We start from the raw sequence: 20,120 nt of genomic DNA on the forward strand, positions 1-20,120 counted from the left end.
TGGGCTCAGAAGAAGAGGAAGTGAGATGCTTTGAAGTCATATAATTAGATTTTTGAAGTGCCTTATATCTAGGCTTCCTTGCTGGAATACCTTAATTCTCACATTTCAATTAATTTCCATTTGGGCTTCTCCTTATTGTTTAGGTTTCCTAGTTTCTAAGAGAAATCTGAACAGTTCATTGGATGCAGAAAAAAAATGTTTTGGCCTTGTAGATTCAGGTAGTATTTTTAGACAAATGAGGTGTGATTAGCCCTTCCTACACCCTCAAACCCATGCACTCCCAAAGGTGTACATTTTTATGTATAGATGTGGTGTTTAACTCTGGTTGTCTGTTTAATTGGATATGGGATCAAAGTGTCTCTGGGTGGAGCTGTGAGGCATTTCCAGGAAGGATTAGCTGAAAAGGGGAAGATCAATCTTGGTGTCAGAACAGATGTAAACAGTCCTGAGAGGAAAACCTGTTGCTTTTGCTTAGAGCCTTTGCTCCCTGGTGGTGACTATATTTACTACATGGTTGTCCCCACTGTTGCCAGCTGCCACTGACACTGGATACCAGTTGTTTTAGCCTAACAAAGTGGATTCAAGACCCATGGCTCTCCAGAGAGCCTCCTGGCCTTTAGTGCCATATATACTGTTGATGCATCATTCAGACTTGTGGATCTGGCCGGTACCAAGTTCTCAGACCTTCTAGTATACAGGCAGCCATTGTTGAACTACCCAGCATGCATCATGTAAACCAATTTAGTAAATCTCTTTTGCAATACATATCTATTCTATGGCTCTATTTCTCTAAACACCATTACTAATACAATAGGCACTTATATGCATACAAATGCAACCTAAAATCAATTGAGTACGATGAGTCTGTGAGTGCCATGTCTTAACTACTAAGAATAGAAAATTTAGTATTCCTTTAGAGTAGTGAGAAAAACAATGAGAATTCCAAACATCCCTATTGCATGAGAAAAAGAGTGGCTTCCAGGGTGTATTCTATTGCCTTTCTGCCTAGCCAGCTAGCCATAGTCAAAGCACACCTTGCTATTAAGCCTTATTATGGAAGGAATGAGACAAAATTGCACAGCATGGCACATGGATGGTTAAATATCTTAAGGAATTCATGGCAACACAACTGCCAGAAGAGATGTCCACATCACAAATACCCCTGTCAAACCTTTGCCTCTCTTCAGCTACAATGCAGTTCTTACTGTCTCACACCTGATTCAGCTCTGCCTTGGGAATACTTATGTTGGCTTTATTTATGAGTTTTCATTAAACCCATGTTAAAGTGCTTCATTGATAATACACTAAAATATGCCTGGCCCTTTTACATAAGATATCAATAATGGTACAGCAGCACCACCATCAAGCTTGTGAACTCTCAGTTACCTGACTTAGCGGTTGAAGACTTTGAGCTGGGTGAATGGACTTTTAACACAGATGAATCCAGGTTCTGATGGAAATATGACCTGCTTCTCAAATAGCCATGTCCCTTCATCTCATCATTTCCCAGTTTTAACTACATCAAAATTAGAACAAAAATATAGCATGATGAGTCTCTGTTCTCTCTTAGGTTTTTGAACAGCAAAGGGATGCCCAAGACAATCAAGCACCTGCTCTGCTCCTATTCTGATCATGTTCTGGTGATAACGGAGACCTTAATGTTAGGGCCAAACTGCCAAGTGTCCCTCCATTCACACAGAAGTGTCCCACTTTGTACCCTACACTCATGCCTGTGAGCATGTCTAATATGATTACCAAGTACCTAATGAAGTACCTGTTCCTTCTCTGACACTGGGATCTATTAAAATGCCCAAGGGAAGGATTGTTCCTAACCAGTGAAAGCTCATAGCTTGTCACAATCCACTCAAGATGTTCAACTAACCCACATGAGAATAAATCATCAGTTGCCAGAGAAACATTTCCTCAGATTATTTTTTAAAAAACTATTATGACAGGTAGCAAGGGGACACACAGGTTACACTCATGAAATACAGGATCTAACCATGAAAAAAATATCTCTCTTGCAAAACTCGATGTGACATTGTTCTGTACCTACAGAATCGGCATTGAAGCCATATGATCCATGGGAACCTGCTCCTGTATGATACTACAAAGCCAGCATACTGGAAGTAGAGAGAAAGCATACTCATTGTTGAATTGCTGAAGACATTGTGTATTTGAACAGCACTGGGTTCATGTGGTCAAGGCAGTTCACCTCATTTCTCTGTGCTTTTCAGAGAAAACTTCCCTCCATGAGATGGCACAAATCCAGCAGGTCTGCTTTTTCATTTTGACTGTCCCAGTTCTTAAGAATATACTAGATCTAATCTGTGCAAACATGGAGACTCTAGGTGAGTGGTAAGTGGAATTTTAACACAGATGAATCCAGCTTCCAGTGGTTGGGTTCATACTGTAGCCTCTGCCTGATCATCCATCCATACCCTCATCTCTGGCTAGGTTCTTGACCTTCTGGGCCCCACTGTGAGTCTCTTCCTCTACTAAGATGCTCTGTTCCTGCCTAATTATTTGCTACATCAGGAATCTGCAAACTATCGCCCTACTGTATCAGTATCATGACTTTTATTTCATGAGATATGTTTGAGACTACCTGATGAGAACACCTATATCCACAGGGGTGAGACTAAGACTCTGTACAAAGCAAAAATAGTTAAATAGATACCTATACTGTGTATCATAGCCATACTTAGCCTAGTGAACAATTATTTATTCTAAGCATTCTCTGAGCCCAGCTACTTTTTAATAATCTTCCTCATAGAGTTTTGGTCAATACAACAAACCTGGGAGGTAAGTACCACCCATTGAGTCCAACTTATAGATGGGGACCTAGAAATGAAATTGTTTAAATAACTTCTGATTTCATATGGATTGGAGGTGTGGAGGAAGGATTGATATATGAGCATCTTCGTGCCCATAACACTCTCCTCCCCTGAATCCTGTTTCCCTAGACTCAGTGAGCTTTGTTTATGACCATATTAAAGACAACTGAAACAAACAAACAAAGCAAATTGAATATACTACTCCGAAAACTAAATAACAGAATGTTGAAGATATCATTGGCCCTACTTTGAAATTCCTAGATTTTTTTTTGTTCCCTCATATTTTGCTTCCAAAACACCCATATTTATTATTTTCTATGCAAAAAAATACTTATAAATGATAGAGAGTATGTTTGAATGATTGCCTGTAAACATGCCTAGCAGTGTCCTCCCAACTCAAGATAGAAGGTGGTCCATTAAAGGAAGAAATGGGATATATTTCCTTTCAGGTAAAAATGGACAGCCTTGTCCTACACTTGACCAGTGGGATACAGGAGAAAAGCCCTTTACCAGTTTCACACAAGCAAGGAAGCAATGTAGAATCCTCTTCATTTTTTCTCAGAGCAATAGAACTACTGTATAAAAGTAATTTGGTACTCCAGCTAGATGCAGAACTTAGCTATCCTTTAAGCAATGCTCTGAGGGATCAGAACTGTGGCTGAAGAAGTCTTGAATGCTCCATTCTAGCTGAGGCCTCAGGTAACACTAGCCCATCACTGAGGGTGGCAAGCTCTGCTCACTTGAAAAAAACATCAAGCAGAATAGGCCATTGCTTTTAGTGCCAAAATTTGGAATCATATGCAATGTAGTCACACAGAAGAATCTGTTATAATTAGAAAATTCTCCTTGAAAGAGAAATAAATCTGCACATATCGCTTGCCCATGAAACCATCTGATTATAAGTTCCTGCTAGCATGTTTGACATTCTGGTCTACATAGCACTTGAGTACAGAGCTCAAGGGCATGAGAACTGCATCATAGTTATTACTCTGTCAAACTAGACCAGGAAGGAAAAGAGCTTTAACCTCAAATTGCATATCTTACTGGTTTCCTTTGTCTTTGCAGCGCAATCTCAATTGCTTCCTTCTCGATGGGCTCCAAAAGCTGCTACATACCCAGCCTCTGGCTCTCACAGGCAGGATTGCCTATTCCAGAGAAGGTACATCAATGAAACGAGCTGAGTTCACTCAGCGAAGAACATCAGAGAGGAAAGAGGCCAAGTCCACAATGGCCTGCAGATGGCTCTCATCAATCAGCTGACTCTCCCACCTCTCTCCTGGAACTTTGCTCTGATTTTAAGAACAAGACCTTGGCTCATAACTCTGACTTATGACCTCTCACGGAGCAAAACCGTGGACCCTTACTTTATGGCCCTTTTCCATCACAACACACTTGTATTTATTATCTCTACAAAACATATTTGTTGTATATCATCTCTGTAAACAGAGAAAGACGCCTTGGAGGTGAATTTCTGCCTTCATATTTCAAGTGAAGAAATAAAGTCAGCGTGCTGATCATTTACCTCCATTCATATAGTCAGTTTCTCCAAAGCAGGACCCAAGTATCCTACTATCTCGGTAGATGCCATGGGTCTTGGGAACAAGGTGACTTAATGGATAAACTAACACCTGCTCAGCTCAGACTTGAGAAAAAGGCAGGTAGCAAGCTGGGTCTCTCTACAGGCCTTGAGTTAGAGGAATAAGTGCAAGCTTTCACTCAATGCCTGTGCATCTCACCTGTTGGGGTCTCAACTGCATATGCTTTGACTCGCCCTGATGCTGTCATCCATTACAAATGGGTTGTATGAAGTGGGGCTGTGACTAGCACTTACCCCATCTCATTTCTGACATTCAGGGTCACTCTTACTTCGAATGGTGAATGGGTACTTTGCAGTTTTCCTTTCTTGCACTTCCTTTCCCTTCCTCTGCCCTGAAGGCAGAGTCATTTCCTCGAAGACTTGCTAGAATATGTGGTTCCACCAGATCTGCTTCTGAATTACCCTATACTTCAGCTATACTTGGTTTTGTTTGTTTGTTTTTGTTTTTGTTTTTGTTTTTTACATTTTCCTTGTTCAAAGGATACTGTGCTTCCCACTCAGCCCTAACAGACTGACTCCTTAAAGCCTTGGGTTTCCATTTAGCTCTCTAGCATCACAATTAGGACCTGGGCTTTGTTGAAAGCCTTTTTACACTGGGTGTGAAAGGTTCTCTAACACACCTGAGCACAGCAAATGTGGCAATGACAGGATTCACCCTCCTTCCCCTTCTCCTCTCCCATGCTAAAAATCATTAGATTATAGTCCTAAAGCTGGACCCCAGAGTCCATTCCTTTATTTGGCTACCTACTCATTGCTAACACAGAACACCAAGGTCCAACAATCAAACTTCATTATTTGGCTACACTGGTTAACCTAGCACAGACTTCCCCCTTTTCTCATTAAAAACCCACTCCTGAAACAAAACAAAACAAAACAACAACAACAACAACACCCCAACACCTGCTGCTGCTTGCTATCTGCCTTATCCGAAGACTACCTCCCAACCCAAGCTTGCCTCTCAGGGTTAATAAATTCCCTTTGTGCTGAGAATTTGGTGTCTGGATAGGTCTTGTACAGACTCTGAGGGGCTGGTGTCCTGTATAGACTGATGACATTCAGACCCACTCTTGTACCTAGAAAGTTCCAGCACAACTGCTCACTCACTTGGTCCCCTGGCCCCATAGCAACAGGCTCCCCTTACCTATCTGCTGGATAACGCTTCTCGTCAATTTCATCCCGGATATGACTTTAGCCAACCTGCTGCAGACAGTTTCTGCCAGCTACCAGACACTCCTGGGAATGATTTTTCTTTAGCCAAGTGTCCTTAACAGTGCTGTTCACACAGAGCCACTTCCAATAGTGGGTCTGCCATTGCAGCACTCAATGGTCCAATGGTAGACGGTGATGACTGCCCTATGTTCTGCCAGACCATGCTACACAAGGACACATCATGATTTACCTCTGAGGCAGGAGCCCTGCTTTACACTCACCTGACTGTCCGACGATAGAAGCACTCAGCCTGTGGGGGATCCTTGAAGACACTTTCAAGGTCACTCGGATCTGGTAGTACCTACAAAGAGAACAGAGACCAGGCCATGATGATGTGTCTACTTAACATGGTTCCTAAAACTATCTAGACTTAATTACAAAAAGCCATAGGAAACCAATGGAGGTCCCAGATGCCATGCAGTTATCTGGAAGAAAAAAAGAGAAATTTCATTTTATTGGAACAGTTGAAGGAGAAGAGACAGGATGGAGAGGGAGGCAGGAAACTGCATCACTTTAAATCACATAAGACTGAGCAAGGTTTGAGTTGATTGAGTTGATGTCAATACAGAAAAGGGACAAATGGGTCACACAACAATCAGTATATTGATTGTACATGTTGTTGTTGTGTTTGTTTTGTTTTGTTTTGTTTTTAGTCTAGAAAAATCAACTATCACAGGAAGATAACACAATATAAGGATGGAAATCCATATATGATCTGACTTACTGACTTGTAAAGTACACATATGTGCTTGTGAGTGTGGACCCTTCTTCCCCACACCTCCTTGAGGCATGTAGAAGATGGGCTGTCATTTTGTGTATATTGTTAACCACTTTCCCCAATGAAGTCATGTTCTTGTCTTACCATATTATTTTGTTCCATTACATCTACATTTTGTACTCCTATGCAGGCTCTTGGTAACCTCTCCTTGGTGCTTTGCTACTAATGATCTTTGTACTTGTAAGCACTTGGGAACCATTTCTGGCATGCTTGTGCTCTCCTCTCACATATCTCAAACCCACAGTGAAGTAAAATGTAAATCAGACAAGGTGAACCATAAGTAAATGGACCATGAACCACATCAGCGCCCTGTGGCTCATTGTGCTCAGGAGTCTTGTGCCACTATGTCAGGGGCATCATGAATAATGACAAAATATTGCTGGTGATGGCCTTAGGTGTGACTTGATGTAGACACAATGAACAGAGGACATGTGGTCCATTTCCATATGACTTAAGTCTGGGTGATAGTTTTGAGCTGGCCAACTCTGACCCTATCATGTACTTTATGAAATTTCTCTGACATGTGTGAGCTGAGTGACTTTATGGTGTAATTTTGTCAACCTATTCTGAATCTGTAAAATGAGATTTAAAGTATCAGAGAAGTCCCCTACATGAGGGGGGAATATAACAAATGAAAAAAAAAAAAAAAGGAAAAAAAAAGAGGTCACTACCTGGCATGAGTTTTGCCTCTAACGCATGGACTATTCCATGTTTATGTTTTCCTATTCTTTTCCTCAAACACAAGGAAAACTCCAAGGGCATAAAAGAAACACAAAGAAACAAAGATGAGGACACACAAGCTAGGCACTCTCAGAGAGGAAAAGCCCTGGTGGGAACTTCCCAGCCTTCCACTTTCGCCTCCTGTATCCTAAACTGGGTATTGGGAAGTTTCTTATCCATCAAGCCAGAAACAATAATGACTAGCACACACACACACACACACACACACACACACACACACACACACCAAACAAGAAGAACATAACAAAACAGAAAATCCTTAGATTTTCTGAAAAACAGCAGCCCCTCCACCCACAATAGACAGTACAGGTTCCAGGTTGTGACAAAGCTCCACCTTGATCCTTAGCTGAGAGCAGAATTCCATCTCCACTGGGATCCTGACTTATGTCCTTGGCAGATGGCAGTAACCCTGGTTTTAGAGGGGACCACAGAGGGAAGCTAGAATTCCACCTTCCAGCCACACCAATATCCTATATAAATGCATCAACAACATTTGGGCTTTTTGTTTGTTTGTTTTTGAGATGTTCATGCATGGATAATGTGTTTGCATCACTTATCCCCCCTCCAACTCTTCCCATGCCCCTCAGCTCCTTCACAATTATTTTACACACACACACACACACACACACACACACACACACACACACACAATCTGTGCACTACAGGACAAAAAGCATTTTCTCAACATGTTTTCTTGAAGCCATTGAACACCTGCAGACAAAAAAATAATTACAAACAAACCTCAAATTAAACCTCCCACCTCACATAAAATCTGTCTCCAAGCTGGTCTTTCACATAAACGAAAAATATAAACCTATGAAGACAACATCTACACAACTAATTTTAACATGGCAAAGTCTAGCTGGTACCTATCTAGAGCTTCTTTCCCCTAGTACTGATCTTGGGATTGGAAAGTATACTGTATACTACCAGAGGAGAAATGAACACACCAACCCAGCTACAAACTCTTCTCTCTACAATGATATACTACCTGCAAGATACTCTAGTGCAATGGTGGTACAAAGCCTGTAGAAGCAACCAACCAATAATATCTGATCTGATATAAGACCTAGTCCCTGAGATGGTACCCCTATAAGACACTGCATGAGTGAGCAAGAACATGAGATTAGATAGCCTAGGGACAAAGGGGGAAACATATAGTATTGCTATACAAAGAGAATGGGGCAATAAAATGAATCCTAATGGCATTCTGTTATGCTCATAAGTACCTTGCTCAACCATCATTAGAGAAGCCTCCTCCTGCAGCAGATGGAAACAAACACAGAGAGCCACAGCAAGACAATATTCATAGAGTGATAGATTTTGAAACACTTGGCCCTAAATGGATGTCTTCATCAAACCTTACCTTCACTACTCAGGGAAATCTAAGGAAGAAGAAGCAGGAGACAAAACATTGTAAGGGCCATAAGAACTGAAGAATACCAAGGAAACAAGACCTGAATACAACAGTATCATTATACATATGAACTCACAGACACTGAGGCAGCTTGCACAGCAACAGGGGCATGCGCAGCACCTCTATGGGTCTGCACCAGGTGGGGTCCTAGAGCTAAAAGGAAAAGTGGACACATGTTCCCATTCCTAACCCAGAAGCCATTCTGTTAAACACCTGAAAATGAAAAAAATTACTTTATCCAAGGTCGTCTTACCGGGAACACTAAGCTACTCTAAAGGTTAGTGTGAGTACCAGCAGCAGTTGGCCAACAGAGAATGAACTTAATGGCAATGTGGAGGTTCCATGTCTAGTAGTGTCCTGGCAGGGCTTTGTTTTTAATTTTAATATTAATTTTCCATTTATTTATTTACCAATTTACTACTCTACAGGTTTTGTACATACACACACACACACACACAAACACACACATATATCCAATTTCTAGAATTATAGTTTTTATGGGATTCCTGACTATACAGATATAGTCTCTACATCTATATCTGTGTCTTGTGCCTCTTAAGATCTTTTCATTCTGTTTGTTTTGTCCTATTCTTATTTTTTGTTTCATTCTATTCTATTACATTTTATTATTATCCTTTTGAAGTCTATTTATTTTCTACTGAGAGATGAAACAAGATGGATCTGGATGGGAAGGATGCGAAGAAGGAATTAGGAAGATTGGAGAAAAAGAAAACCACTATTAGAATATGTCCTATGGGGGGAAAAACTGGTTTTAATTAAAAATAATATACAGGTCTTTAATGCACTTAGAAAAAAATATTTTAAATACATTCTAAACACAGTACTAAGCAGAGTTCTTAGACTCTGAATCCAAAGCATGGCCTATAAAAGCAAACAAGGGTGAATTCGATTTCATTAAAATGAGACACTTTTGCGCCATGGCAGATGCGGTTGAGAATTACAGTTGAAGCCTCAGGAGAATACATCTGCAAATCTCATGTAAATTGCATTTGTTATTTGTGAATGCCATTCTTGTAGGCTTCCATATTTGTTAACATTTGTTCACAGCTTCCATCTTCATTGTGCTAATTCACAGACATGGATCTGGCTGCCATCGATAGACCCATCTAATATTCGAACTGCAGTGAAGACTGAGGAAATGATCCTGCAGAACACTTGCATTTGGTAGTATTGTGCTTTTGCTTCATTTCTTTGCTATTAAACATGCCCACTCCAGGGTGGTGCTATGTGGCTGATCAGAACTCCAAATGCATGTCCCTAGTATTATTAAAAGGAAGTGTATGTACAGCCCAGGAACTCCTGTTGCTACCTCCCCAATTCTGGGGTTAGGTTTTAGCATGAGTTCTGGAGAACAAATTTGGGTCCTTGCATTTTCTTGGCCAAGCCAACTCCCTGGCCCAGGATTGGGTATTGAGCTGTTGAAGGAAATGTAAGGAGGGATTCATGAGAATCATTTCATCTTGGAAGGATTACTCAGTATTTGCTTCTTTGTCATAAATTTGTAGAAGGCAGCTACAACAATACTTCATCTTGACTACCTGACAAAGGTTTATTACCTAGGCTAAAGTACTCTCAGAAAAGAATAATTAAAAAAACAAAAACAAAACAGTCAGAAATCAAATATATAAACCAACATTTCACCACAGGAAGCAAATCCATTGGATAGAGAATAAAGTCCTAGAAATATGCCTTGATTTCTGTTCAATCTTACTTAAAACAGCATAGAGATTCAAAGCCATCCAGGAAAGAATGCAATACCCCTTTTCATTGAGATTTAAAAAAAAGAAAACTAAAATAGACATAAACTCTCACACATATTACAAGGTCAAAATATGTTTGATAGGTACAGATGTGAGATTTCCTGTTTTCAAATGACCTCACACATTTATAAGTACGGTAATAAACACAGTAATAAACACAAAATGGCACTGATATATAAAAGTCGTTGACCAGTAGAATATGTTCAAGACAGAAAAACAAGAATACCGAAAGAGCTCACCTTGATCTTGACCAAGGACATGAGGAACTCACAGAAGAAAAGGAGAAAGATATCATAAGTAATATGGGGAGACTGTATATCCATGAGGAATATAATGAAATAAAAAAATCCATTCAACACCATCCACAGAAATCACTCTGACTGTAGTAAAAAATAAGCACAATACCTCAAAATCTGGAAATTAAAGCAAAACAAATTTGGTATGGAAAATGATATGGTCATTATATTGTCATCAAAGGCACAGGTAATATATAAACAAGTGGAAGCTTTACACCAGACAAAGAGGCTGCTGCACCACAGAGGAAACAATAATTAGAATGCATAGCATCCAACATATGGCAGAAAATATTTGAAATCATATACCTTTATGTCTGGTAATTGGCCCATAAAAACAATACATAAAGAGCTTATACAACTCAAAAACAATAGCAAAAGAAAAAAGCTGTACAATTAAATGTGGGCAAAGTACAGTGATTCCTATGTATGAAAATCACAGTGAAACCCACTATTCTGTCTACTTAATGAAAATGTAAAAATGTAAGGCACATCAACAAAATGTAGGCAAAAGAGGTGAAGGGATGTTTTCTGAAAGGAAGGGAAGAAACAAGTTTGCCAAAAGTAGGCATTGTCATGGAATTGTAAATAGAGACCACAGCAAGATGGTATCTCACATGACAGGCTGTCCATTGCAGACAAGGCAGATAGCCCTTTGAGGATTTTGAGAATTTGAAAAGAGAATCCTTGTGTACTGTTGGTGAGAAATCAAATTGTATCAGTCATTATGTAATGCAGGGAGAGTGGTCAAAACACAAGTATTAAATAACCAGCAACTGCCTTGGGGTCTATACACACTAATTCATTCAATGGGGTGTGTGTGCTGGTAACACTGACTTGTTACTATAATCCTATCATCCTGGGTATGGAAACGTGAGAGGAGGAAAAGGAGGAGGATGGGGTGAGGAGGAGGAGGTGGTAGAGATGACAGTTCAAATAGAGCTTGGGCTACATGAAAAGACTCAAGTGTCAAAAATCAAATCAAAGCCAAGTACAACCTAGATGGACCTCTAGACACTTAGGCTGAGCTAAAGAAGCCCATTCCAAGATGATGGCATTGACAAAGTGTTTTTAAAAAAAAAAAAAAAACTAATAAAAGAAGAGGACTATAGATCAGTTGTCGCCAGGGGTAGGGAAAAGATAATGACTGGTGGATGGGTGTGGCTCCAGGATTAAAAATAATAATAATATAATTGAAACATTCTGTATCCTGCTTGTGAAAAGAACTACATTTTTTCAGGATTCCACTCTTGAGAAAAGGTGAATGAAGAGTTACAGAACCTTTGTATTATTTCTTAAAACTATAACATAAATGTTCCGATTATTATTTATCTTTACAAAATTGAAAATAATTTAAAAGCACCTATTCTGGGCTGGGGAAATTAATTATTAGTGAATAATTTACCATGCAAACATGAGGATTGGATTTCAGACCTCCAGAAACAAACTTCAACATCATGGACATAACAACTTGCCTATGATGAAAGCTTCAGAAGGCTAAGCCAGAGATTCCCGAGAAAAAGCTGGGTGGCTGGGCCAGCCACATCTGCAAACTCTGGGCTTGATAAAGAGGCCATTCCTCAAGAACCAGAAAAACACTTGAAGATGACTCCTGACTTTAACCTTGGCCCTCTACATCAAAGCAGACTAGACACCTGGGCCCATACATATGCAGACATGCATGCACGCACATGGAGATCTCACACACACACACACACACACACACACACACACACACTACTCTGGGTGAAAGAAAATCATCTACTCTGTCCAATATGACAACCACAGTGACTGAATGTTGTTGGAAATGACAGGAAGCCACATCAACTGGTGTGAAATCAGGACCCACAGGGGATAAGTAGTTGATTCGAATAAATTTAGGAAACTGAGTCCTCTGAAGGTAGATTTTCTTTTCCTACTTTTGACAGAAATGGTCATAGAAACAGTATACCTCCATGACACTATTCTGAGTCATGTTGATATTGAATCTTTATTATTATCTATGAAGAAGTGTGGTCATGTGAGACATTCAAGAGGTGATCAGGGGACCAGAAGTGGTGGGGTGGGTATCTGTATATCTCAGCACTAGGAGAGGTGAAACTGGAAGATTGCTAACTTTGAGGATAGCCAGGCCCCTGTCTTAACAAGTCAACACCAATAAAAATAAATGAAGGAGCTAGAGGAAGTACCCAAGGAGCTAAAGGGGTCTGCAACCCTTTAGGTGGAACAACAATATGAACTAACCAGTACCCCCCAGAGTTTGTGTCTCCAGTTGCATATGTAGCAGAGGATGGCCTAGTCAGCCATCATTGGTTCTCCCTCTTTTATGTATTGTCGTGTGAAGTGATGCTTTGCATGACACAGAACTCAGCAGTGCCCACCCCACATAAAATCTCTCACTAAATGTGGCTATGATGGCTGAATATTCAGCTTCTAAAGCTGTTAAGAAATAATTGTATTGCTTAAAAATGTAAACGAGGGAAATACCTAATAAAAATAAAATAAAATTAAAAAAAATGCTCAACAACCAGGTATTCTGTTACACAGCAGAAAATAGACCAAAACAACTGTTAAGAAATGTAAATGAAGGAACAATAACAAACTACCATCACAGAAAGATGCCTCTCTCATCCAATGCGCTAGGTTCATTTCTGTTGCTATGACAAATAGCCTAACAAAAAAAGCAATATAGAGCCAGAAAGAGTTTGTTTGGTTTCCCATTCCAGGTTACCATTCATCATAGAGGGTAAGCCAGGACAAGAACTGAAGCACTAGTCACATCCATGATAATGAGGAGAACGAGACTACATAAACCCTTGGATCCTTAATTATTCTAATGCACAGCTAGTTTTCTTCGTTCTTATACCATTTAGGACTCAGCCCAAGAAACAGTACAAGGGTGGGTCTTCCCACCTCAATTCACACTCAAGGGCAATCCTCCACAGACAGGCCATGGAGGCCCACTTGATCTACATAAAAGTTCATTAAGATTCTTTTCCCAGGTGATTCTGGTTGTGTCAAGTTGACAAATAAAAGCTATCACATCTACGGAGTATGTGAGAGGTCACGGCAACCAATCACCACAATGTAGAAACATCACTTTGTTCCCAGATCTTTCTGTTTGTCAGAGAAGGACACATGATTTCTTCATGAGCCATCTTTAAAATGGTAGATATTTGTTTATAAATCAATTACAACAGGAGCAGCATCAATATTAAGACTGTGGCAGCAGCATAGCAATAAAGTCCTGACAACAGGCAGGACATATTTGCAAGCAAACTCCCTAGAGGCCAGTCATTGCAGCCTCTCCTTGATACACATGCCTCTACCCACATTCCAGCAACTCCATCCTCAAGGGAGCTGGCATCAACCCCATTAGCTCCATAACCTTCTGGCATATTCTAATGACCACCTGTCTGAGCACATGACACCTCAGTTGTTACCAGGAACTATGCATCAATTTCCTATCACACTGTACTTGGAGGAAGACCGCAAACTCAAGATTTATTAACAACTGCCATTCTAGGAATGAATGGTACTGAGAACTTGCATGTATGCAGTCCTGTTTGAGTTCCCACAAATCCTCTGTGGAATGTGGCACCATCTCAAGTGCTGAGCAAGAAAAACTGAGCTGTTAAAAAAGGTTTGGCCCCTTGCAAATGCCATGGAACTGGGTGGGGGGAGCAATCAGCATTCTCTACTCAAGGAGGAACTTTCTCTCTTCTTCTACATCTAAGAGCAGTGCCATTTGTTGTATAAATTACGCCTCTTTAATAACTGGTTTCAAATCAGTCTGAGTTATAGTTTCTTAAAAGCCTTTGATCTTAATGACTTTCCTTTTAAGGAATCAACCATCATTTTTAATGTCAAATGCTTTGAAGGTATGAGTTGATGAAGAAGTTTTAATTAGGTTTCCCTGTTTGTCTCTGTCCTGATGAAAAAGAATGTTTAAAAAAAAAAAACATTTGTTTTGTTTTGGCAATTGTCTTTTGTTTCATTTGAAGTTTCAGCCAGGTGACACCTTCATACATAACACAGCAGATGACCTTTCATATCTTAAGGGTATATTTGATGAATTTATCATGATTACTATACTAGGTATGAGAAACTTAACATCTTGAAATAAATAAATCCATCCATGTCCACATTGTAAATAATGTATGCAGACTTAAGAAGGACTTTATTGTGTGTAAATCATTAAATGATCTCAGAGGAAAATTTTCTGAAGAGGATAATTTAAAGTTATTGTGAAGGACTGCACTAAGTCAAACCCTTGGAGAACAATGGAGTGGGAGGCTTGATTGAGCAGGAAGAGAGGTGGGAAGACCTCATAAGGTGTAAAGTCAGGCATTATGCTGTTGTTTAAGGAGCCTAATTTGCAGCCCTCCTTTTAGAAACAATCTTATTAACAGTCATTTTCACCAGTTTCTATCACTAAGAGTGGGGCTAAGCTCTGCTCCTTTCTTTAATTTCATCCTAATTTTTGAACCTGAAAATACATTAGTCAAAAAAGAATTAAGGTTTCAGATGGAAGACAAGCTGGAAAAATAAAAGAAACATGGCTTTGAAGTCTCGAGATTTTTCTGGATAATCAGGCTATAGCCCATCCACTAACCATACAAGAGGGAGGAGAGAGAGAGAGACAGAGAGACAGCGACAGAGACAGACACGCAGAAAAAGACAGACACAGGGACAGAGAGAAACACAGAGAGACAGTGAGGTATAGACAGAGACAGAGAGAAACACAGTGAAAGAAAGGTCCCACTTTGCATTGATAGCATTGAAAGATAAAGGGATCTACTTCCCAGGGATGCTGGAGTTTCTAGACTATGAAGATCTAAGAGATTTTCTTAGAAACTCCAGAGAAAAATGCAAGCAGCCCTAGTGGTATCCTTGTTTAGCTCAATGAGAAACATTTCAGATCTCCAGCCTCCAGAATCTTTGTATAACTTATATCCATTGCTTCAACAACTAAGGTCATAAAGATGTGTTGCAACAATGATAGCCAGATTTCTTAGTCATAACAAAACCAATAAGAATAATGAAATTACCATACACAAGCTGTGGTTCAGAGAAGTTGTGTGATCTGTTCACAGGCACAGCGATATGTGCTCTGGTTTGGATCCTAATGTTCACTGTAGGCCCATGTATTGAAGACTTGGCTATCACTTCGAAGCACTACTAGGACATGGGAAAGTTTTAGTAGGTGGGGCCTAGTGGAGGAAATTTAAGTCATTTAGCTAATGAGGTTGGAGGGATATTGGGACCTCAGCCCTTCCTTCTTGTCTTTGTCCTCTAGCTAACATAAGATAAACAGATCTCTTCTGGCATACATATCAGTCACAATGGATTGTGCTACTATGGCCAAGATTCCATAAACCAACATGTTTAATCTTAATTAAATTGTTTCCCCTTATAAGTCGGTGGTAGTTTAAGAATGACCTCCAATGGCTCATATATCCTAAAACTTTTAATATCATGTACCACAATGACATTTTTGTCTGAATAACTTTGTGGTAGTTTGAATAAGATTGGACCATAGTTCATTCAATGCTTAGTCACCAGGGAGTGACAGAATTTGAGGATAGGAGGTATGTTCTTGTTGGAATAGGTATGGCCTTGTTGTCAGAAATGTGTCACCGGGGTTTTCTGTCTGTCTCTCAGACTGAGGACCAGGATGTAGCTCTCAGCGACTGCTCCAGAGCCATGCATACGGCTATGCTCCCTGTTATAATTATGGACTAAACCTCTGAAACTATAACCAAGCACACAATTCAATGCTTTCTTTCACAAGTGTTGTCTTGGTCATGATGTCTCTTCACAGAAATAAGACAGTGACTAAGACAAAGTTGATTTAATACAAATAGCAATTACATACAGAAACAGAAAGTGAACAACCTAGTAGTTAAGTGAAACTTTCGATATTAAAATTTGAAACTATTTGAGTATGTTAAATCTTACTTTAGGGAAAATAAAGAATGATGTGTTAAGTATCAAAGCTTGTCTTGTTTTTTTCATCAGTCCTTCATTACTAGGAACCCAACACATACTCTTTCTCTAATGACTAAATTTTCTAATGTCATCTTCCATATATTCTGCTTTCTCGGAAGTAATTTGAGAGGAGGAATGATTTATGTTGCTCCTTTGCTTTCTTAGAGCTCTAACAAATGAGTGACATATAGTACCCATCTCTCACTAGCTAGTTGAAGAATTCTCATCATTACCAGTTGCTGAAGAAGACAAATCATGTTCTACCCTTCTCCAAATCCCCCCCAAACTAACATGGTTAAATATCAATAAATGTCATAGTAATTAATAGACATGGATGGATGGAGGAATAGGTGACTGGATGGAAAGATGGATGATTAGATGAAAGGAGAAATGGATGTATAGAAGAAAATCCAAGTGATACAGAGTCCTCTGGTAAACAACAGAGCTATACAATCCAAAATCATTATCTATAGTTCTGTAAGTGACCTAGAACCCACAAATTATTTTTCATAAATCCAGAAGTTGTAGCATATAATTGGAATGGAGGGATGTAAAACATTTTGCAATAATCATTTTCATTCTTAATATTATGAAATGATCCTCTGACCCTATGGTATGACTTGAAATAAAATCACTGTAATGAAAATATCAAAAGCTTGCAATGTTCCACCGAACTAGTTCTGAATATGTAAGAGGCTTCAACATGTAGCTTTTTAATCTAAGCACCTATTTATTCACAGTTAAAAATGTTCATGTGTACCAGCATCACAGAAACACAGCACATTTCAAAGTCTGAACAGCTAGCCCATGTGTGGTGTCTGACCCCATATCGCAACAATGATGTGATGATGTCTCTGTCACAGGGGTGAAACAGATACTTCCCATATCTATAATCCCAATTTTGCCTCAAGTTGCACACCTAGGGTAAATATAATCACAGAGACAGAGAGAGAAAGACAGAGAAAGACACACACACACACACACACACACACACACACACACACACAGAGAGAGAGAGAGAGAGAGAGAGAGAGAGAGAGAGAGAGAGAGAGAGAGAGAGAGATGTTCTGGGTAGTAGAATGAGACTCAAAGGTGCCCATGGTATTTAGTTCTTAATACAGATGATAGATCAAGATCGAGATTTGGAGATCCTTTGCTATGATCTGACTGATGAGGTGGTTAGAAACCTCTTTTGTGCAGACGTGTTGCAATGATACTGAGTTTTGGCAGGTGCATAAACTCTGATGCTGACCTTACTACTGTCTTTATGACCTTGGATAAATTATCTAATGTCCTGCTTGACTTTCTCACCTTTAAAATGGACAGACACAATAATAGTTACCTTTGGTGCTCATGGTTAGCAAACAAAATATGAAGTGACTCAGGTGGCTGTCAAACTTTAAGCATAAAGGAGTGGTTTTTACGATTCTTTCTGGTAATGATGACAATGAGAGAGATGCTTCTATGGATGCATTTGTGGACTTGGCCATGCACTTTTCCTGTGGTAAGAGATAGAACAGATGCCCTTCCCTTTCTGTCTGTTCCTGCTGATAACAACATTTTTGTTGAACAGGTGTCATGATGGTTTTGTGGGTGTCTCAGTGATAATAAGGGAACCAAGTATATTGTGGCAACAAGGTAAGAGGAAAGCATGAGACCATATGTCTCATTGTTTGGGCTGCTCAGCATGAGCTCCCAAGAAAGAGGAAAAGAAAGATCCTTTGGTAAGAGAGATGCTCATTTCAAATTTCCAACGACTCTAAATTTACAGAGACTCAATCTTTAATTTGAAATAATGAAAGATATGAGTGGTTTTTTTTTTTAATTCACAAGTTCATAGGATTGCATGTGGCAAGTCTCTTGTAAGGAGGACAGCACTATCACATCCTATAAAGATATGCTATAAAGATATGCCTACATGTTTATGTTTGTATGAGATTCATGATAACCTCCATCGCCTCATTCCTCGTAATGGAAAAAGTTTCTTAAGCACACATAGCAAATGGATAGACAACTCAGAATCTAGTTATTTCCTCTGGGTAGGGGTAGGGCACTCTGCTTTTTCATGTGTGTGTGTGTGTGTGTATTATATCTATATCTATATCTATATCTATATCTATATCTATATCTATATCTATATCTATATCCATATCCATATCCATATCCATATCCATATCCATATCCATATCTATATCATCTATATCTATATCTATATCTATATATATGACTGGATTTTTTTAATTACATGGCATTAATTTCAACAAATCATGGATCTTTGCAGATATATATTTTTTCCAATGAAAGTTAATAAAAATGAAGTAGGAATGAAGTGAGGGAAAGATTGAGAGAATTAAAGAAAGAAAGAGGAAGATGAGGAGGAGGGGGAGGAGAAAGATGAAGGGTCACATGAAACATGCCAGTACATCTACAAACGGAGTTTCAGTGCTGAGGTGGAAAGTGCATCCGAGTTCCCATCCATAACCAAGAAGCAATCTCAAACTGACAGCTACAAGCAAGACAAAAATTAGTTTCTTGAATAGACTCTCAGTGGGTACATAAGCCACTCTTAAGGGAAGCTCTAAGCCCATCAGTAGATGGGCCAATACAAAACAAACTCAAAGATATTTCTAGAAGGTTTTTCTCTCATATCATTTTGTTTTGGATACCTTTAACCTTAATGGTATTTTGTTTGTAAATTATGATTTCCATTTTTGTGTTTTTAATGGGTTTTGTTTGTGTGTTTATGGAAGGGGTCCCTCTCTGAGTATGTGTGTTTCTAGTGCTTTTGTTGTTATTGTTAGTTTGCTTTGTTTTATTCTTGTTTGATTTTTTGTTTGTTTTTCCTGCTAGTTTTCTTAAGAGAGGGAGGAAAAAAAGATGTGAAGTTAGAAGTGTGGGAAGAGCCAGGCGTGGTGGTGCACGCCTCTAATCCCAGCACTTGAAAGGCACAGGCAGGTGGATTTCTGAGTTCGAGGCCAGCCTGGTCTACAGAGTGAGTTCCAGGACAGCCAGGGCTATACAGAGAAACCCTGTCTTGAAAAAAAAAAAGTGTGGGAAGAGAGGGAGGGCCTATGAGAAGATGATGAAGGAAAACCATGATCAGAATATATTGTATGAAAAAATTCAATTGAAAGAGAAATGAAAATCTGACAATGAAAAACTAATTATTTTCACAAGCAGAAGTCAAACATAATGTCATATTTGATGATTTTCATAGCCTCATGAATTCTAGACCCTTATAGACTTCGAGCAGAAGGAATGAAGAAAATAATCCTGAGAGTAAAGCACATAGCTGATGTGATGGTACTTTAGTTTAGCTATGAGAAAATACCAGAACCAGGGCAAATCACAGAAGAGTCTGCTGGGGCTCAGGATTCTAGAGTGAGAGTCCATAAAGGCAGGAACGACATGGAAGAAGGCAAGCAGATGAGGAAGCTGAAAGTCTATATATTCAACTATAAATCCGCAGCAAAGAA

At 39.4% G+C, this 20,120-nt stretch overlaps 1 protein-coding gene across 4 annotated transcripts in view; it reads right to left on the reverse strand.

Annotated features, from left to right (window-relative positions):
• Positions 1-20,120, reverse strand: part of Fam135b (family with sequence similarity 135, member B) — a 289,484-nt gene that overhangs the window by 116,239 nt on the left and 153,125 nt on the right. For all 4 annotated transcript variants that reach the window (XR_003951438.1, XM_006521393.4, XM_006521395.3 and 1 more), the window contains exon 3: positions 5,865-5,944. Coding sequence is in view for 3 of the 4 variants with exons in the window: in XM_006521393.4 (XP_006521456.1) it covers positions 5,865-5,944 (80 nt within the window). In the remaining variant the exon portion in view is untranslated. The remainder of the gene's footprint in view (positions 1-5,864; positions 5,945-20,120) is intronic.

Source organism: Mus musculus, chromosome 15 (assembly GCF_000001635.26).
Source record: "Mus musculus strain C57BL/6J chromosome 15, GRCm38.p6 C57BL/6J".
Lineage (NCBI taxonomy): Eukaryota > Metazoa > Chordata > Mammalia > Rodentia > Muridae > Mus > Mus musculus.